The sequence below is a fragment of the Sapajus apella genome, unplaced genomic scaffold (genome assembly GCF_009761245.1).
Source record: "Sapajus apella isolate SASKATOON/1434 unplaced genomic scaffold, GSC_monkey_1.0 scaffold100, whole genome shotgun sequence".
NCBI classification, from domain to species: domain Eukaryota; kingdom Metazoa; phylum Chordata; class Mammalia; order Primates; family Cebidae; genus Sapajus; species Sapajus apella.
This window is the reverse complement of record NW_022437040.1, coordinates 4249382-4269437: the sequence shown is the minus strand read 5'-3', so window position 1 is coordinate 4269437 and position 20056 is coordinate 4249382. Positions and strand designations below refer to the sequence as shown.

The following is a 20056-nucleotide window of genomic DNA, read 5'->3' as shown; positions in this document are numbered from 1 at the left end:
ATACTCACAACTCTTCCCTTTCCCCCATGACACGCAGCCCTTATTTGGCTCCTAATTTGCAAGTCATACATAAACCCTCCTCCTGTATGCTAGAACTGTCTAGAGCTACTGGTCACAAAGCAGAAAAGAAAAGCCACAGAGAATTTAGCTCAGAAATTTTTCTTTTTAAAAAGTACGTATCTGCTCATGAGTGACAATGGGGAAAAACAGAATAGGCTCAACGTGGAGATATATTCATATCGACCTAGAAACATATATATGTCTCTGCTCCTGGCTGCAAAGAGGGAAGGCACGCAGACCCCTAAATGGGACTGATTACCTGTGGTGTCCAGGTGAGGGAATAAACAAAGGTCATGAGGTATTTTCTTAACAGGCACTGCGGCCGGCGATCTGTCAACAGAGAAAACAGAACTATCAGGGACCACAAGCTCTAGAAGGAACGGCTACATTCCAAAGTCTTATCACAATTTAAAATGACTCTTCTAGAAATCTTAGATAAGAAGACCAGAAAATAGAATGCGTGTGTGGGAGCAGTCCCAGTAAGACCAGATGAAAACAGCATTTCAGAAAAGTTATTCTCCAATTCTTTGGTTGACCCTAAAAAGCCCATGAGACATCTGCCCCCAAGCGGCTGGCACTGATCAATGAGTTTCTCCCAGCATGCTTCTGGCCTTGTCTCTTGCTAAGGAAGTGTAATATTGTCTTCCATTATACTTTAGACATGAAGACACATTATGTTACATTTAATTAAAGTCAGACTTTTCTACTTCCATGTCTAATTGAAAACCACTTTCCACAAACCTTTGATTTCTGACCTCGGGGCAGGTTTGAGTCATGGCCACACTAAATATAAGACCTTAAAAGAAAATCTATAAACTGGCGAATCTTAAAATGTGAAGTAGGCTTATTCCACGACAGAGCTCTGTTATAGTTCAGTAAAAATGTTGCTGAATCAGTGTGTGTTTTAAAATGCAGCCTTAGGGGAAAAGAGGTGAACTAGGTTTCACAGGGGTGTCTAGGTTGGTGGCATAGAAACCACACGGATGAAAAGTTCCTTCAGCTCAAAGTCAAGGTTTATAAGAGATCTTAGCAAGGTCAACTCTGGAGTGATTCTCCAAGAGGCGTCCCCCAAACCCACAGCAATGGCATCACCTGTAAACTCATCAGAAATGCAGATTCTCGGGCCCCATCTCAGACATTCTGAATCAGAGATGTTGAGAATGGGACCCAGCAATCTGTGTGCTCCAAGCTCCCTAAGTGACTGATGCATGGGAAGGGTGAGAACCGTTAATCCATGGGCTGTACAGTTAGGAGTGATGGATTCCAGTTTGGATTTAGTCACAGGTGTGTCATGAAATCTCTCTACTTCATCAGGTGGATAACATGGAGCCTGGTTACGAGCCGCATATACTGCATTTAGAAGCGAACCCACAAAAAACACCTACAGAACTGTTATTCTCATTCAAATAGTGCAGTTACAGTTCAATTCCATTTTATTTAAACTCAACTACTGCATATGAAAAATGCTGTTTTCAGTTGTCTTTCCATCAATATATTTTTATTTACTTAAGAAAGAATCACTTGGCATGGAATGTACATTTTATCATATTTTAAATATTTTTCAATATCTAGAAATGTTACTAGCAAGTCACAACTTTTCAAAAACACACTGCCTTCCTGGACACATTTTGCTAACACCCTCTTTCCACGTAAAATCACAAATGAAATGAGGGATGGGGTACAATCTGGATTTGCTCAGCCTACAACTTAAGGCCTAGAGCTTTTTCCAATGGAATCTAATTTAATCTTCATAAAAACTCCCCAATTATATTTTATAAACCAGGGCACTGAGAGGCAGAGAACTAAAGTGACTTGCTCAAGTTCACTCAGCAGAGCTGGGGTTGAACTGAAGTTTTTTGCCTCCCAGGCCCAGCCACTCCAGGAGAGGTGAGTAAGAAGCAGCGTTCCAAGTGTGGTGAGGGGCTGCGAGTTGAAACTGCACCTGCCACGTGGGGCCCCTGTGGACGCCAAAAATTGCAGGCACAGACAGCCATTACTCTGTGTGTAGGTATGGGGTGCTCCCTAGGTATGCCGAGGTGGAATAAAAAGCGAACCACAGGAATCTGGACTGAGTGCCTTGGGGGGCAGGCACTGTGTCTTGCACATAACAGGTACACAAGAAATGACAGCCACTATGTTTTACTGCTGCCTCTACTAGTGTGCTATTTGCTAGCTAACTCCAACAAAAACAGCCATGTTTCCCATCCTCCATAAAAACGCTACAGTTTATCAGTATACAGTACAGTCTGGCGGGTCGGGGAAACACATACTGTTTCTCTGGTTGCACAACTGCAATCTTTCTCTTCTTTTGTGCTGTAAAAAAAGGCAAATGGGAAAAAAGAAAATCAGCTTTGTTAGTGGAGCAAGTCCATTTTTAAAAACAGGTTATAAAATAAAAAGGCGCCCATTTTAAAGCAGTAACTTAAATGCCGAAAAGTTACGTCACTCCTGCCACAATTCTCTGTTTCTTCTAGCACAGGATAGACATTAACTCACCAGATGTGAGACCTTAGTAGAAATTAGTTCATTTAATCCTATCATGACGCTAGCTACTTTATTTTTAAATGTGCACTTAAGAATGCCAAAGAGTACACCTGTTGTACCTCACATAAGCACACACATTCAGATCAATTGTTGCAAGCAGTTATCCAGAATGATTTTTTTTCCCAAGAAGAGTTGTGATGAGGCAAATCATGTTACTATCACAACACACTCCCAAAGTGCTGTCAGATGTATGCATTTAAACTAAAACACGTTATTCACAAAAGGAGAATCAGTAGCTCGCAAATATGTCTGGTCAAATATTGACATAAATGAGCGAATAGTGATTTCTGTGGATAAGAACATTTCCAGTTTATATTTATAACTGATTCAGATCACCTTAACAAAAATAGACGAAAGCTTCTGGCATCTACTAATTTTGGCTCGAATAATCCTACATCTTCCAACATAAGCATAAATTAATTCCAACAAAACTTCTAAAGCTGCTAGAGTCTGGCAGGTTTGGAGATGGAGTTTGCCTCTTTAAAGCAAAATGTATGTGCAAGGAATGCATGCGAAAATAAATAAGAGAAATACTCCATAAAATCTCGCCTACTCTTGACTATCTAATATTCAATTCCAGTTATTACTACAAAAAGGTCCACACTTAGGACCTCTCAGGTGCAAAGTGAGTTTGGAATACTTGTCTCCTTTGGTCTTTGTTAATGCGATGGGGATGCCTGACCCCCTGGGAAAAAGCTAAGCACAACAGACCCGGATCCCAAATCCTGAAGAACCAGGTAACTTTATGGTGTTTGGCTCGGATAACCTTAACCTGTAAGTGACTGTGCTCCAGAAAAATCCAAAGCACTTGCAGCCTTCCATATCCATGTGAAGTGGGGAGGAAGAGGATTCAGGACACCAGGTTCTCCTTGAGGGGCAACAAGGACAAAGGGGATTGGAGCTCCAATCGCGGGACAAAACTCAGGGAGAGCCTATTGGCCATGCTGGCTGGGCATGGTCAGAATCTGAAGCACTTCTTTTTTTAGACAGAGTAGAGTATGGGTCTGTTGTCCAGGCTGGAGTGCAGTGGTGCAATCTCAGTTCACTGCAACCTCCGCCTCCCGGGTTCAAGCAATTCTTGTACCTCAGCCTTCCAAGCAGCTACAATTACAGACATCCACCACCATGCCTGGTTGATTTTTTATATTTTTAGTAGAGATGGGGTTGCGTCATGTTGGCCAGGCTGGTTTTGAGCTCCTGACCTCAGGTGATCCACCCGCCTTGGCCTCCCAAAGTGCTGGGATTACAGGCGTGAGCCACCACACCTGGCCAGAATCTGCATCATTTTAAGTGACAGGGGAAAATAATGTCCCTGAGGTTAAAATGATGATTATATGATGAATGTTTTAGCATATTTTTAAATAAGGGGAAACTATTACCATAAACTGGATCAGACATTGAGTAGGATGGTTTAGGAAAAGGAGAATCCCGTAGCATCCAGGTCTGTGTCTAATCTGAACTACCTACTTGTTTCACACACATAATGTCCTCTGCTGCTCTTAATAATGCTAGCTAGAGGAGCCCTGAAACTCTGTTGTCATCAAGGAACTTCAAGTCAACTATGCAATGGAACTGGGGTGTTTCCAGCAATGTTGTGAGAGTCTACAGAAGTGACCGCAGAACAGGCTGTTAGGAAGGAGGAAAGCTGGCACCTATATTCCATAAAGAAAATGATAGAGATAGAATCTCTTTAACAGTTGAAACCTATTATCTTTAAGGACTCATCATTTTAAATAACACTTCTGATACACATTAGGATAGAATAATAAATGCAATGATTTATTAGGTTAGAAGATTTTTACATGGTACCATTTTGTGATAATGACCTATAATAATGTATGTTAAAACACACTGTTGGCGGGGCTTGGTGGCTCACACCTGTAATCCCAGCACTTTGGAAGGCCGAGGCAGGTGGATCACTTGAGGTCAGGAGCTCGAGACCAGCGTGACCAACATAGGGAAACCCCGTCTCTACTAAAAATATAAAATTATCCTGGCATGGTGGTGGGTGCCTGTAATCTCAGCTACTTAGGAGGCTGAGGCAGGAGAATCCCTTGAACCTGGGAGGTGGAGGTTGCAGTGGGCCAAGATTGCACCATTGCACTCCAGCCTGGCAATAAGAGTGAAATTCTGTCCCAAAAACAAAACAAATGAGCCAAAAAAAACCACCGTTGCCTGTATTTAAATGTGCATGTGAGTGTGTGCACATGTGTATGAATGGGCGTGTACTGCTGGGTTGTTTAACTGTTAATATTGGTTTTATTTGGTATTTCTGTAACCAAAGAGATGTGTGTTAATATACTTTATAAAGTACAGTTGAAATAACAGAGATTAGTTAGTGCTAAGAGTAGGTTAGGTGTTTGTTTTATTTATTTTTTGAGATGGAGTCTCACTCTGTCACCCAGGCTGGAGTGCACTGGTGCTTGGTTGCAATCTTGGCTCATTGCACCACTGACCTCCTAGGCTCAAGCAATCCTCCCACCTTAGCCTCCAGAGTGGCCAGAGACATGTGCCACCCTACTCGACTAATCTACTTCTATATGGACTTCTTTTTTTATGTGTAGACGGTGTCTCACTATGCTGCCCAGGTTGGCCTCAAAATCATGGGCTCAAGCATCCTCCTGCCTTGGCCTCCCAAAGTACTAAGATGATAGGAATAAGGCACCATGCTACCTGGTATTCTGCTGGTAGAAGTTACATGAGAAAACTCACATCTTTCAAAGAAATGATAATACAATAATATAGTATGTAACAATTTTTTTCACATCAAAACAATGAACTGTAGAAAAAAACTGAGAGTGACGATTTCAGATATTTTTTCCTCTGCCTCTCTGTGACCTTCAACTGTCCGTCACTGTTAGTCTGTCCACCTGTGACATCATCTCACGCAGACACTTAAAGATTGAGACAACAAAAACATGGCTTCTCAGTGGAAAATCAAAAATCTTATTTGTGCTTTAGAACTTGGTTATAATTTCTTTACAAAGCTGCCGATGGATTCACGATCACCGATGTTATCCACCACCCCCCTCAACCGGGAACCACTTACAGACTGCTTTGTGTGGTGTAGTCAAAGGATAAGAATTGGCTTCGCACCAGCCCACGGGGAAGATGTCCATGGATTCCACATCAACAATAACCTCTGGAACAGGGGTCTGCAGCCCTGCATGTGAAGAAGTAGAGACAAGTGGTACAAACAGGTCTTACCAACAAAGAAACAGAACAGCAAAAATAGGGCATCCCTAAGATTGAGAAAAACATTCCTTCGCACGTTAAAAAACAAAAACAAAATAGGCAGCAGCTGAATGGAAGGTGTGACTTTACGAGAGTCTTTAGTCTTACCACAGATACAAACGCTTGAGATAGAACAGGGCAGGAATAAAAGGGGTTCAAATAAAGTGAGGGTTTGGAAAAATAGAGATACTCCACCCTAAAAATAAAAGAGGGAGGCAGCAAATCGCACTGCCATGTGTGTACCTACACAACAATCTTGCATGTTCTTCACATGTACCCCCAAACCTAAAATGCAATTAAAAAATTTAAAAATAGAAGAGGAAGAAGGGCTGTAGGGAAAGATGAGCATCAGAGCAGGATTTGCTGAGAGAACGAGCATCTCCCTTTCCTAAGAACAGCTCTGAGGTTAAGTGAATGTGTTGGAGCTTGAGGTGGGACCGCAGGGCCCACATCTAAGCCTGCATGATGTGCTTCACCCAACACCAAGCAAAGACAACCTTCAATGAAAGAAAGTCAAGCATCACAGCTAAATGGAACCAGTAAAACTCAAAAACAAGGTTTATGAGCAGTGCACGTGGACAAGGTCCTTTCTCCAGGAAACTTGTCAACGTATCAGTTTGGAATCACTTTGTTTTGGACTCAGTTTGTGGCCTGTAGACTTTGGCCATGGCATGGAAAAGTCATTTACATAGCAATCTCTAAAAAGCTCCCACTAAAAAGTGGGATCTGATGACTACTACCACATCCTGTTTCATCATTACAGTCATGCCTTATGATGACCTGGCTTCACAGCCAAGAAATTCTGAAAAAGACAAGGAGTCTGGATTTAACAGCAGCAAAAGTTTCAAAGAGCTCTGGCTATGGAGAGAATAAATTTTGAAATAGTTAAAAGAAGAAAATTCGACACCAAATCAATAGTTAAGAAAAAAAAAAAAAAACTTTGAACCAGGAATCAAGAGATAAGATCTCCATTAATAAATGGTGACCCATGGACTCTGACCCCTTAATCCAGTTCTGCTTTGGTTTCCTCACAGAGAACCAAGATGAAAAAAACACAGTGGCCAGGCGTGGTGGCTCATGACTGTAATCCCAGTACTTTGGGAGGCCAAGGCGAGCAAATTGCTTGAGTCCAGGGGTTCAAGATCAGCCTGGGTAACATGGCAAGACCTCACCTCTACAAAAAAATACAAAATTAGCCTGGTGTGGTGGCAGGCACCAGTACTCAGGAGGCTGAGGCAGGAGTATTGCTTGAGTCCAGGAGTTTGAGACCAGCCTGGCTAACATGAAGAAGCTTTGTCTCTATAAAAAATACAAAATTAGCCTGGCGTGGTAGCAGGTGACTGTAGTCCCAGCTACTTGGGAGGCTGAGGTGGGAGGATCACTCAAGTCTGGGAGGTCAAGGTTACAGAGAGCAGTGATTGCACCATTGCACACCAACCTAAGTGACAGAGCAAGATGAAGGAAGGAAGGAAGGAGAGAGGGACGGAGGGAGGGAGGGAGGGAGGGAATAACATAGTAAGCCCCATCCATGTCATCTCACCACATCTGAAGAATTCTGAATCACATCCTTCCTCCCCACCAAAACTGTAACTTCATGAAGCTAAATACCAACAACCAAACACAAAATGGTCCTAAATCTGGTGTGAGCTCCAGTGGCTCTGACTTTTCATCATCAAGTAGACATGGTGAAGATGGAGTATGTTCGTTGCTAAATGTGGGCTCCCAATTTAGAGTTGAGCCAACATATTGGTGCATATCAGGTGCCCTGAACATGGACAGTGGGTGCTTATACATACGTACTATCATCACCATTCATCATTTGGAACTTTTGATTGGTTCTCAAAGAAATCAATTATCACCATTGTCAGTCTTAACTTTTTAAGTGTTTCATTCCCCTATAATTTAAAGGATACAGAAGATAAAGGAATGCTATAAGGTTCATAGGGCTTATTTTTAAATAAGGTTGAATACATAGACATTGTTTCTAATATTATAAGACTTGACCAATACTTAACCTAACTGCTAAAGGAATCAAACAAGAAAGAATATGTTCAAAACAGACAAAAGGTAAAGAAACTCTCTCCAGAGGTATCAAATGTGGAAGTCCCTCTGCCTGTCCCGAAGGGTGTGGGACTGATTCTTCAGAGTCCAACAAAGCGGGTCCCCGGACCGCTTTCCGTTACACATGCTCATTATCTCCTCTGCAGACCCAAAGAGCATTTGTTTCTTAGCTACTCAGCAATCTTGCTAACAGGTTAGATTCATTTACTAAATATATTTATATTTCCAGATTTAAGTTTAGCTACAAATAAGATTTTCAAGGTCATTAAAAGCAGTACTTCAAAAGGAAGCATAAAAGTAACTTTACAGCTTATTCCTTCCTAAATTGTGACTTTCATCTTCTAATGTTCTGCTAGTTCAAACATCACATCATGTTAAGGCTTTAATATATACACTTCAGTACAATGCAGACATTATTAATATATTGCTAGAGCCGTCTTTACCATACTTTATAATCCTTTGATCATGTTTCTCATTCAATTAAACAAGAATTTATGAGGTCAGATGTGTTGGCTACCTTTCCCTCAAGAAAGTTACAGTTCTGCGTTCTCCCACCCCAAATATATCCCATTATGGCATCAATTAAATGAGAACTGATGAAAAGGTCAGTTATTTATCACCCCAGGTAAGTGTTCCTGACCCTGAACAAATCCCATTCTAAATAATAGGTACCAAGTCTTCATTTCCCTTTACCAAACTTATGAATCTCCATTCATCTGATTGGACTCAGACAACTATCTTTTAAAACAAACTAATTTTCCAAGATGGGAGACTCAACAGCATGCAAAATAATTCATTAAAATAATGTGTCCGGTGATTCTCCTGATTTGAGGACTGCCAGAAGTACATATGCAAAGCTGAATGTTCCACTGAAGACCACTGCAATGTCCTTCACCATTTTATAGAAAAATCCCCAACAAACAACAGAGGACCATGCTCAATCGCTTGACTTTGTCTAAGCTGCATCTGGTCAGTATGAATTCTACTTGTTTATTTTTATCCATGGCCTTCATCTCAGAAACCATGAGGAAGCTTAAATCCCCATCGATGGGAAAGCACTTAAGCAAATCTGGGAGCTTCCATATGAAGAAATATTCTGCAGCTATAAAAAAGAATCAGACACCTCTTAATATATTTATATGTACAGATCTCTAAGATGCATTGCTGAGTGAAAAAGGCGCAGAACACTGTGCATACACAGCACGCTACCATCTGTTTAAAAAGGGGAAATAACATATATTCATATGTGCATAACATAAATCAGGAAGGAAATGCAAAATACTAACACAGTGAGTGTCCACGGGGAAAGGAACCAGGTGGCTGGGGGCTGGGGGCACAGGAGTGGAGGGAAAATCTAATGCAAGATAAACCTTTAAGATTTTTTAATCTTTGTGAATGAGTTACCTGTTTTACAATCACCAAGGCCTCCACAATCACCACCATTGTAAAACATAACCAAAGATACCCAGAGAAGAAAGTTAAGATTCTAATATATAAATATGGTATTGCCACAGAGGATGGATTAGTGAGGGGCTAATTACCTTAAAGGAAAATAAAACTAAACAGCAGTCAACATTTCACGTCTAAGGGAACAAAGAGTTTCTGTACTCACAATCTAAATTGACAAGAACACAGATTCCCGAGAATCCATTTGGAACCTTAAAATAGTTCTGCAGTTTGCTACCCTCCTTGTCCCCAGTTCAGCAGGACGCAGAGGTCTACCTGCCGCTCTCAAGGCAAAGACCACACCATGGCTCTACCCAGCCGATGGCACAGGAGACTGTAATCAAGAGGGTCCCCTATGCCACCCAGGACCCCAGGATGAAAAGGGGAGATGCTTACGGCTTGGGAAGACACCTGAGTGTCTTCTTAGGAAAACAATTCTATCTAACTCCTAAAATTATGTAATTATTTCACTCCCAGCGAGTCACGGGAGACAGCATGGGCATTCGTGACCTCGGGTGAGAGATGTCACAGGGCAGCAGAGGCAAGAGGGACCTGGGGCGGGGGAGGCAAACATGCTCCACCTGCTTGGGGAAGAGAATTGAAGCAATTGCTTCCTCTCAGTTAAAGGCTGGAATAAGTAGAAGGAAAAGAAGTATTTAAGGGAATACATTATCCTTGCCTAATAAATGTCCCCACTGAAAGTTAACAGGCACAGTAAATGCTGACAGGCTCGAGTGTGAGATGAACAGGCAAAACACCAGCAGAATGAAAAGCCTGTGTGAGCGCCCATAAGCGGAACCTGAACGCTGGAAGCCCCACCTGCCCGCTAGGCCTGTTCCCTTTACAGATGTCTATCAAGAAGGCCGGTGGGCAGAGCATCCCTGGGTCAGCTCTGGCCTGGGAAAAAAAGAAAAACAGCGGGCAAGGCTGTGGTGGGCAGGATCAAGGTATCATGGGAAACAGGCTAAAGGAAATGACAGAAATGGGATTAAACATGTATGTGGGGAGGGAGAGGGGCTGGAGAGAGAGGAGAGAGACCTGCACAATAGCAAACACTGAGCTTACTCCATTCCAAGTGTTCAGTCCTCACAGCAACCCTAAGAGATAGGGACTGTTTCTTCCCCATTTCAGAGATCAGTAAACGGCGGCACAGGAAGAGATCAAGTGGCCAGTAAGAGGCGGCTGCAGGATTTAAACCTGGGCAGTCCAGCTCCAGAGCCTTAGAAAGCACCTGGGGTGGGCAGCTATCTTTTTCCTTCTTGTTCTTATTTCTGGGTCGGGGGTATGTGTCTAGCATTCGTCCCCCTCCTGTTAGGACCCCATACTGTTTTTGCAGAATTCCCACCATGCAGTAGTTCTTGCCTGCTGCTACAGGAGGAAAAGCCAGGTCAACCTGGGCAGTGGGTGGAGGCGGGGGAACTGACCCCTTCAGTGAGAACGTGCTCACCGGGAAGTCACATGCGTCACAATGGCAACTGGAAAACCCGAACTTTGCTGTGGTCCCTGCTGCAGAGTCTTGTGGAGAGACAGTTCCCTGGCCTCTGGTCAACAGTCTTCCAAAATCATTCCCAATGGACTTATGACAGCCAGAAACAGTCCTGCTGCTGAGCACCAAAACCTAACAGAGCACCAGCCTTCAGACCAAACACCTGTGGCGCGATGAAACGCTTCTTCCCAGAGACAACTCCCACGGGTCACCTGCTTTAACTGCCTGGAAAATACTGCTCCTGTATTCCCAACTGCTGAAGCAGCTTCTCCCACTAAGGTCTCATGCAGGCCATACTTCCTGTTTTTAAAGATTTTAAAACCACCCATCCTGGCTTGAAATGTAATTATTTTCACGTTTACATGTTCCCTTGTTTCAATTTTGCAAATATCTGCAAAATGCGTATTAACTACCTGAACTTTTCACCGGTTCCGGAAAAGTTTAAGTGTCTGTGTTCCATACCCGGTCTCCCAAACATATGAGGTGGGCTCAGATGGGTTTCTCTGAGCCAGACCATGCCTTGCCCATTGACCTACTGGAGTGGTTTACAAGCTCTAGGCTGCATAAGAAACATTTGGGGAGGGAGGCTTTACAAATGCAGATTCCCAGAGACAATGCTATGGGACTCGGACTGGAGGCACTGGTTCTGGGAGAAATGTGCATTCTAATAGGACCCCGTTGACTTGGAGCGGGAGGGCAGTTTGCTAGAACTCAGTCAACCATGGAAACAAACCAGTCAAGGAGTTTCTGAATTTTAGCTTCCGGTATAAAATATCTCACTGTCCCCAAATTCAGGTGGCCAAACAGTAGCTTTTGAGGGACTGCTGTAACTTAAATCACTATTTTGTTCAGGAAAACACATTTTATTTCTTCCTCACGGCTATTCAGCAAACACTGGGCCAGCAAAGGTCACATGACCTCCTGCAAAAACATTGTGCTTTGTCAGATGCGCGGAGACGAGCAGAGCCCTGTGGAATGGTGTCCGGCACCACTCAGGAGGTTTGCAGACACGAGTGCTCCTTTCAGCTGGAGCACAGGCTCCTGCAGGTGGCAAATCCGAAAAGAAAAGTGCTGCCTAATGATAACATCAGGGATCTGCATTTACTGAGCAGTGACTACTCTGTGCCAACCACGACTCCTGCACTCTATCAGTGTTCATCCACTCGTCACCATCCTGTAAGACAGATTCTATCACTGGCCGTGTTATACAGCTGCACAAATAAGCAAAGAGATTTACACTCAGAAAGTGCCAAGATCACATATTCAGGAAGCATATGTTTCTACAGGGGATGGGTTGCTGAATGTCTTGTCATGGAATTTAGTCTTTACTCGATAGCAAAGACTTGGAACCAACCCAAATGCCCATCAATGGTAGACTGGATGAAGAAAATGTGGCACATATACACCATGGAATACTATGCAGCCATAAAAAAGAATGAGTTCATGTCCTTTGTAGGGACATGGATGAAGCTAGAAACCATCAGCCTCAGCAAACTAACACAGGAACAGAAAACCAAACACTGCATGTTCTCAACTCATAAGTGGGAGCTGAACAATGAGAACACATGAATACAGAGAGGGGAACATCACATACTGAGGCCTGTCGGCGGGTGGGGGGCAAGGGGAGGAAGAGCATTAGGACAAATACCTAGTGCATGTGGGGCTTAAAACCTATTTGACGGGTTGACAGGTGCAGCAAATCACCATGGCACATGTATATCTATGTAACAGACTGCACGTTTTGCATATGTATCCCAGAATTTACAATAAAATTAAAAAATTTGAAAAAAGAAACATAGACCTACTGTGTATTTGGAAGAAGGCAATGCCTGCATTTTATAGAAATTACCTCAAAGTCCCATGAAAAAGCAGAGAAAGCATCACAAGTAAAAAGCAAGAAACAACCAATCAAAGCAGGAGATGGAGGACATATACGCGATCTTTCTTAACAAGAGGTTAAGAAAATGTCCAGCATCTTCCAGCCATCACTCCCACGAACACAGGCCACTGCAGCAGGTGAAGAGAGGGCAGTGGCCCTGCCAGGTCGGGGAACTGCCCCTGCGGGTTGCTGTGCTGTGTTCCTACCTTGGAGGCTGGGTATAACTGATGCAAGTGGAGAAGGAAAGGTCAGCACAACAGGGTGAGTTCAGACATCTACTCCACCTCTGCCAACAGGCTGAGACCAAGTCAGATAAAGGGGAAGAGGCTACCAGACAATTCCGGAATGATACATTTCTTAAGATGGGCAAAGGAGAGATTAGACTTATTTGAGCTGTCACTGCTTCTTGTGTTTAAATTCCTATGAGGAAGTCCCACAGACTTACGGGATCCGCACGCTGCTCTCCAAACGCACTTGCAGAAATCAGAAACTACACGTGTGCCAGACCTACCCTGCATATAAGTGCTGTGCTTGTCAGTGAAGAATGTGAAGCCCATGGTACAAGGAGGCAACTCCTGAACTCCAAAAACTTACTGTCCAAAGCTGTACACAGCACGGATTCCTAGCTTGATATGTGCACGGTGTGTTTTGCCATTATTTATGTTTTCCACCCATTCAAGTCACAAAAACACAAAATGCAGATTCCCTGCCTATTTTAATTTATAACAGGGCTCCCCATTTCAAAACTTGTTTTATTATTCACATTTTAAAGTTCTCTTCAACAATTTCTGCAGTGTTAATAACAGAAAGAACTAAATAACTCAGAAGTAAGGAAGCCTGCTTGTCTTCCTAACTCTTGTGGCATGAAAGACTTTCTGCCTCAACTAAAAAGCTAAAATACTCAGCACTGGGGAAGAGAGAACTGATCACATTACTTCAACAGAAGGAAAAGTATATGAATCAAGATGAGGACAAAAATAGAGAGAACAGGCTTGGCATGGTGGCTCATACCTGTAATCCCAGCACTTTGGGAGGCCAAGGTAGAGGGATCACTTGAGCCCAGGAGTTTGAGACCTCCCTGGGCAACACAGTGGGACCCCCAGCTCTATTAAAAATACAAAAGAAATTAGCCAGGGGTAGTGGCACATGCCTGTAGTCCCAGCTACTCAGGAGCTTGGGGTGGAAGGATTGCTTGAGCCCAGGAGTTTGAGGCTACAGTAAGCTGTGATTGCCCCAGTCTGGGCCACAGAGCAAGACCCTGTCTCAAAACAAAACAAAAATATATGGAATATTTTCCAAATGTTTCCTATGGTCTTGAACCTGTTTTAGGTGATCTTCATGGATTAATTAATGTTGCAATTATCTCCTGAGGCAGGTGCTGTGTTATCCAACATTGTACGTGAGGGCTCCAGGGCACTGCGCTGCTCAACCAAGCTCTGAAATCCCTCCCTAAGCAATCGGGCCCTGGGTTCACCTGCACGGCTCATATCCACGGAGGCAGGACCTCATAAGGGGCAGCACAAAACCCTGCAAGGAGGAGAGTCTGCTGCAGGTGCCAGAGGGTGGCCTGCTGATGGGTTTAATCCCACATTGACTCAACTCCATAGACATCAGGGCCTGCCCTGCTTCCCTCCTCCCTCCCTGCCCTGTTTGGCTTGAGGGTCTACTAGGGATGGCCCCCCCATGCCTTGAACACAGCAGACAAACTCGCTGGGTGGTATAGACCCCCGTGTGATTGTCTGTTCATCCCAGCCACCAGGAGCAGCTGAGTACCTAAGACTTGAGCACATTCTCGAGGAACCAGACCCATCACGGAGTCTCTCTCTGGCTCCTGAGAGTTTTCTCTTCATTCTCTTCTCCTGGCAAACTCTTCCTGGAAACTCTGCTGACTGCTTTAAGGCAAACCAAGCCCCTGCTGTAAGTCATACCATGACTACCATTTTAGAAATGGGGAAAGCAGGGCTTAAGCAATGTGCTCAAGGCCACAGGGTGGTCAGGGGCCTTCATTCACACCTGGCCGACCACCCTCCCATCGCAGTCCCCAGATCACGATGACTGATATGGTTTGGCCTTGTCCCCAGGGAAATCTCATCTTGAATTGTAGCTCCCCAAATTCCCACGTGTTGTGGGAGGGGCCTGGTGGGAGATAGCTTTATTATGGGGCAGCTCCCCAATACTGTTCTCATGGTAGCAAATAAGTCTCACAAGATCTGATGGTTTTATAGGGGTTTCCCTTTCCCTTGGCTCCCATTCTCTCCTGCTGCCACCATGTAAGATGTGACTTTCACCTTCTGCCATGATGGTGAGGCCTCCCAGCCACACGAACTGTGTGAGTCCATTCTATCTATTTTTTCTTCCCAGTCTTGGGTATGACTTTATCAGCAGTGTGAAAACGGACTAATATGGTGACTTGTGTGACTACCCAGCTAGTCTGCTGCCCCCTCCCTGGCTAGTGCCCTGTTTGCTCCTAAAAGTCTCGTTTAAGCAAAGTTTGTGGTCACCGTCCCCACATATCCTGTAGCCTCTGATGAGGGCCTCCGTGTCAAAATTCCCGCCACTTCCCACGCCTCCTCACCTGGGATCCCCATTCATATCTTAAGATTTCAAATCTCTCTCCATCTGAACCTGTTCGTCCTCCTCTGTGTCCCTAGTCCTTTTAATGTGCCTCTGGGGACATTTCCAAGGAAGCCCAGGAATCAGGACTGGCTCCTCTATCAACTGACTCTTCAGTCCTGCATTCACCACAAGCCACCTACATCTTGATATTCTTGCCAATAAATAAGGTGGCCAGGTCTGTGAGGACCAAAAAGACCAGAGGGCAAATTATTATGAAAGTAGATAAACATAAAGCATTATGATTGATAATCAACCTTGTAAAAAGCCATTTTCAGACAAATTCAGCATGATTTGACTCATGTGAGGTACTTAGAATCATTAATTTCAAAGAGACAGGAAGGAGAATGGTGTCTATTAGGGGCTGAGGAGGGAAGGGAGACTTTTACGAAAAGAGAGTTTCAGTTTTGCACCATGAAAACTGTTCCGGAGATGGATAGTGGTGATGGGTTTATCACAGTGGGAATAAACCTCTAGCCACTGAACTGTGTAATTAAAAATGGCTAAAGTGGTAAAATTTAACGTTATATGTATTTTAAATGATTTTTAAAAATGAAAATTTTTTTTCAATAAAATATCTCAATAAAATCACTCAAAAGTTCTTGTCAATCTGTTGCATTAACTGCTAAAAATGTGAGCTAGAAATCTACCAGGCAGATTTCCTACACTGCATTTGAAATGCAATGTAAGTGGCGCACGTGAATCTATTTAGCCAGGTGTCTAGGAAGAAGGATTCTGAGAAGGAAGACTCCAAAAAAGAAGCTAAGGAAGACAATGCAAGCATGTGACCCTCCTTCTGGGCTAAAGAGCTAGGAGAGCACACAGAACTGACAGACCAATGTATCTGTCCCATTAAAAGAATGACTGGAAATGAACAGAAAGTCACTTGGTTTGTGGTATGGCAGAGCTGTGAGTGTGGGAGCCAGTGTGTGCGGCCACAGTGCTAGGGGCCTAAGACTGAAAGTAACTTGTGTTATACTAACAATATTCACAGTTACAGACGTGATGACCTGCAGCAGAACACTGACCTAAGAGAAGCCACTGCCTCCTTTCTGGAACACTGGCCCCATCATAATCAATTACCCCTGCTAACTACCACTGGTTTCTGGGAGCTTAAAATTCTTTTCAAATATGAACCTAAAATAATATTACATCATCTCATATATTTTATTCATTGCTCCCTCTTGAACAACAGCCCCTTTAGAGACATGTAAAGAATGAATCAACTTCAAGAGACATCAAATATTGACTAGAAAGAATCATTTTAATTACCTAAAGATAGCCAATCAGTCCAGTGCTGCAAAGACTTCAAATCAATTTAGTGCATGGAAATAACTAATAAAATTGTTACAAAGTACTTTATAAATTTAATGTGTCAAATAAATGGCCTATAATCGGAATAATCATCATTAAATAAAATAACAGCCACAAGGTGACCATGATGAATCTCTGTCATTTTATCCCCAAGATGGAGGGAAGGAAACAGCAGACAGATAAAACTGAAATAATGAGACCTAAGTGCCATTAAGCTGTCGCTTTGAAAGGTAAATGCTCAGTAAGGGCCAGAATCAAAACGAAAACAAAAATCAAAATTCAAGCAAGACCCAGGAAACTGACTGGAATTTTACTTTATTTGTATGCAATGTCTTTTGTGAGTGATGACAAAGATGCATGATTTTGAGCAACAACTACAGATGATATACTATTCAACAGATAATACTCAACAGACTATTCCCAAACACTTTTTGAAACAATGTGTCAGGCCTGGGAAAACAGTCAGTGTATATTTTCTAATCTGTTTCCTAACGGTAACTAATTTTCATTACTACCCAGTGAAAGCACTCTGGGGAATAAGAAAAATATCTGACATGAGCTGACTTTCATTTCCTTGCTAGAAAACCAAAAATCTATATTCAAAGAACAGGCCAAAGAAGAAAATACTGCCCCAAATGTTAAATATACACTAAACGTTGTTCATCATTCTTTTTAAGATGTGGGAAGCCATAGGGTCTGGAGAATTAAGCAACAGAGAAAATGTCAAGAGCAATGGAATTGAACCCCAGGCAGATCTTAATGGCTTAGCTAGTTTCTCCACCTATAAAAATCAGGACATTCTTACTGCTGTTTGTGTTAGGTAATTAACAGTCATAAAACATGCTGAAAGTAGAAACTGCTAAAGAAATAATGACTGCCAAAGAATTTTTACCACAACGTGCTAAATAATGAGGATAAAACATGGGCTTTTAACTTCACCATTTTTGTTTTCAAATTAATAATGCAAACAAGAGTCCAATCTCGTTAAGATGGCTCAGCATAGTGTTAGATAGCAAGTTAAATTTGGTCATTAGAGAGTACAGGAAGGAATCTTGTTTCTTCAAGAGCAGCAGTTCACTCAACCCTAGGTGGAGCTGTGAAAATAAAGCCATGGTCTATTCCTGTAAGCTACAGAAATGTTACCACATTGCCTGTGTCTACACTTTTATTAATTCCAGACACAGGCCATTCTACTTGAAGACCCACTAAGCAATCAACTTTTTGGGAATTTCCATTTATGTCACATTGATTTTGGAACCCTAAACATCAGTAACGTTTTAAACCATTTTCTGGGAATTGGAGACACAATGATTTCAGCCACAATGGCTGTTTTCTTCTCAATCCCTGGGATGAGGCTGTAGGCCTGCCTCAGAACTTTGCAGGCATTTTACAGTTGCAGAGTGAAGAAATATAAATGGAGAGGATCTCAGTACTAATTCTGTGACTTTCCTTCTAAATTTTTTAATTCCAAGCATGGTATTGAGTAAGTCCTAAGATTTAAACTATGAACTAGGAGAGCTAACATTATTTTACTGTTCATATTTGTTCATTTTTTGCAGATACACTTGAAATAACTACTGAGTATTATGAAATCCTAGGGGAAAAAACCCCAAAGAATTATATATCACAGAAAGATTGGAAAGCCTTGGAGATCAAATCCATTTTAATTATTTCTCACTGAAAACACACCACCTGGAAAATATGGTTTTCTACTTAAATATAAAATCTGATCAGGATTCTGTTCACAAAATACACTGTTCTGTGAGTTTTCTTACACCTCTAAATACTCTAGCTATAAAGAAGAGTTTCAACATCACTGAACAAACAAGCCTAAATCCTGTTTATTAGACATTTGGGGAGAAAAGCATCCTCCAGGTACTATTTTGAGGAAGAATTAAATATCTGCAGAAGAAACCAAAGTAAAAGATACTGCCACATTAAAATACAAATATACAATTTTGTCCTCATAATATCCAGGACCTCAAATCCCAGTTTTGGTGACTCACATTAATTTAATTGTGACATTTGCTTTACTAATCATAGATGTAAAAAGACCACTGTGTTCCAAACATAATTATCTCACCAGCATCTCATTGCATGAAATTATTAGTTGAGAGCCTCCGAATAAATTTATACTTGATTAGTTTCACTTATTTAAGAACACTGAATAATTTAAGATCTATTTAAATGAAACAGAAGCAAGGGGCCTTCTGAGAAGGGCTGCGTTCCCCCACACCTGCCATCTCAACAAACCCTACATCACTCCCCCCCCGCAACCGCTACCCTCAGTGAGTACGTACCTTCCAGGTGAAGCCACATCAGCCGCCCCTTCACGCTCACAACGGAGGCCACACACAGTTCTCCTGGATTCCTGGGGTTCACAGCTTCCAGTTTCATGTTCTTTGTGAAACCTCGACTGAATGATGTCTGCAAGAGAAACACGACCGACACTGAGCCAGTGCTGATGCAGCCAGACAAAGCTGGGCTGATGAAGAAACAGAAAGAAATGTACACGGATCCTACATCAACAAGACCAGCTTGTGTGAGTGTTTGTTCCTTCCCACCGCTCATGAAGAAAGAACCAGCGGGTCTTCATTTCTTAGAACTATGCCAAGCACACAGTAGGTGCCTAATAATATTTGTTAAACGAGTGAGAGTATGAATTCATTCTCTCTCCAGTTCCACATGCACCCTTCCTTCTATGGGATCACTGACGTACACACCATTTCTTCCACCTTCCTATATCCCTTGATAACAGCTCAAGTGGGTAGATGGAGTTTCCATCCGGCATCATTTTCCTTTAAAGGAAGTGGGAAGAATATCCTTTAAAATTTTTCGTAGTAGAAGGTCAGGTATGGTGGTTCATGTCGTAATTCTCAGCACCGCAGGAGGCCGAGGTGGGCAGATCAGTCGGGGTCAGCAGTCCAAGACTAGCCTGGCTAACATGATGAATCTCCATCTCTACTAAAATACAAAAATTAGCTGAGCGTGGTGGCACGTGCCTGTAATCCCAGCTACTCAGGAGGCAGAGGTTGCAGTGAGCTGAGATCTCACCACCACACTCCAGCCTGGGCAAAAGAGCAAGACTCCGTCTCAAAAAAAAAAAAAAAAAAAAAAGAATTTTTGGTAGTTGTGTAGGTCTTTTTGATGATGAATTCTTGTAGTTTTCTTTGATCTGAAGTTATCTTTATTTTCCTTTGGTCTTTGCTATTGACTTTTTAAGATCACTTTAAACATTTTTACATAGAGTAAAATTCAGTCATTTGGGTATATTGTTCTATCAGGGTAAGGCTGTGGGACCAGAGTATTTCATTACGCAGCATTATAACACAACTGACACACAGAACCACTCCTTTGCCCCCTGAATACCCTTGTACCAGGGTCCTTTGGTAATCAGTCCCTCCAAAGCACTCAATTCC

General features: G+C 42.6%; 1 protein-coding gene across 4 annotated transcripts in view; it reads right to left on the bottom strand.

The window, feature by feature from the left end:
* Positions 1-20056, bottom strand: part of SFMBT2 (Scm like with four mbt domains 2) — a 241820-nt gene that overhangs the window by 40994 nt on the left and 180770 nt on the right. For all 4 annotated transcript variants that reach the window (XM_032258157.1, XM_032258158.1, XM_032258156.1 and 1 more), the window contains 4 exons: positions 18938-19064; positions 5654-5767; positions 2331-2373; positions 320-390 (listed from right to left, as the gene is read on the bottom strand). In XM_032258157.1, the coding sequence (XP_032114048.1) occupies positions 320-390; positions 2331-2373; positions 5654-5767; positions 18938-19064 (355 nt within the window). The remainder of the gene's footprint in view (positions 1-319; positions 391-2330; positions 2374-5653; positions 5768-18937; positions 19065-20056) is intronic.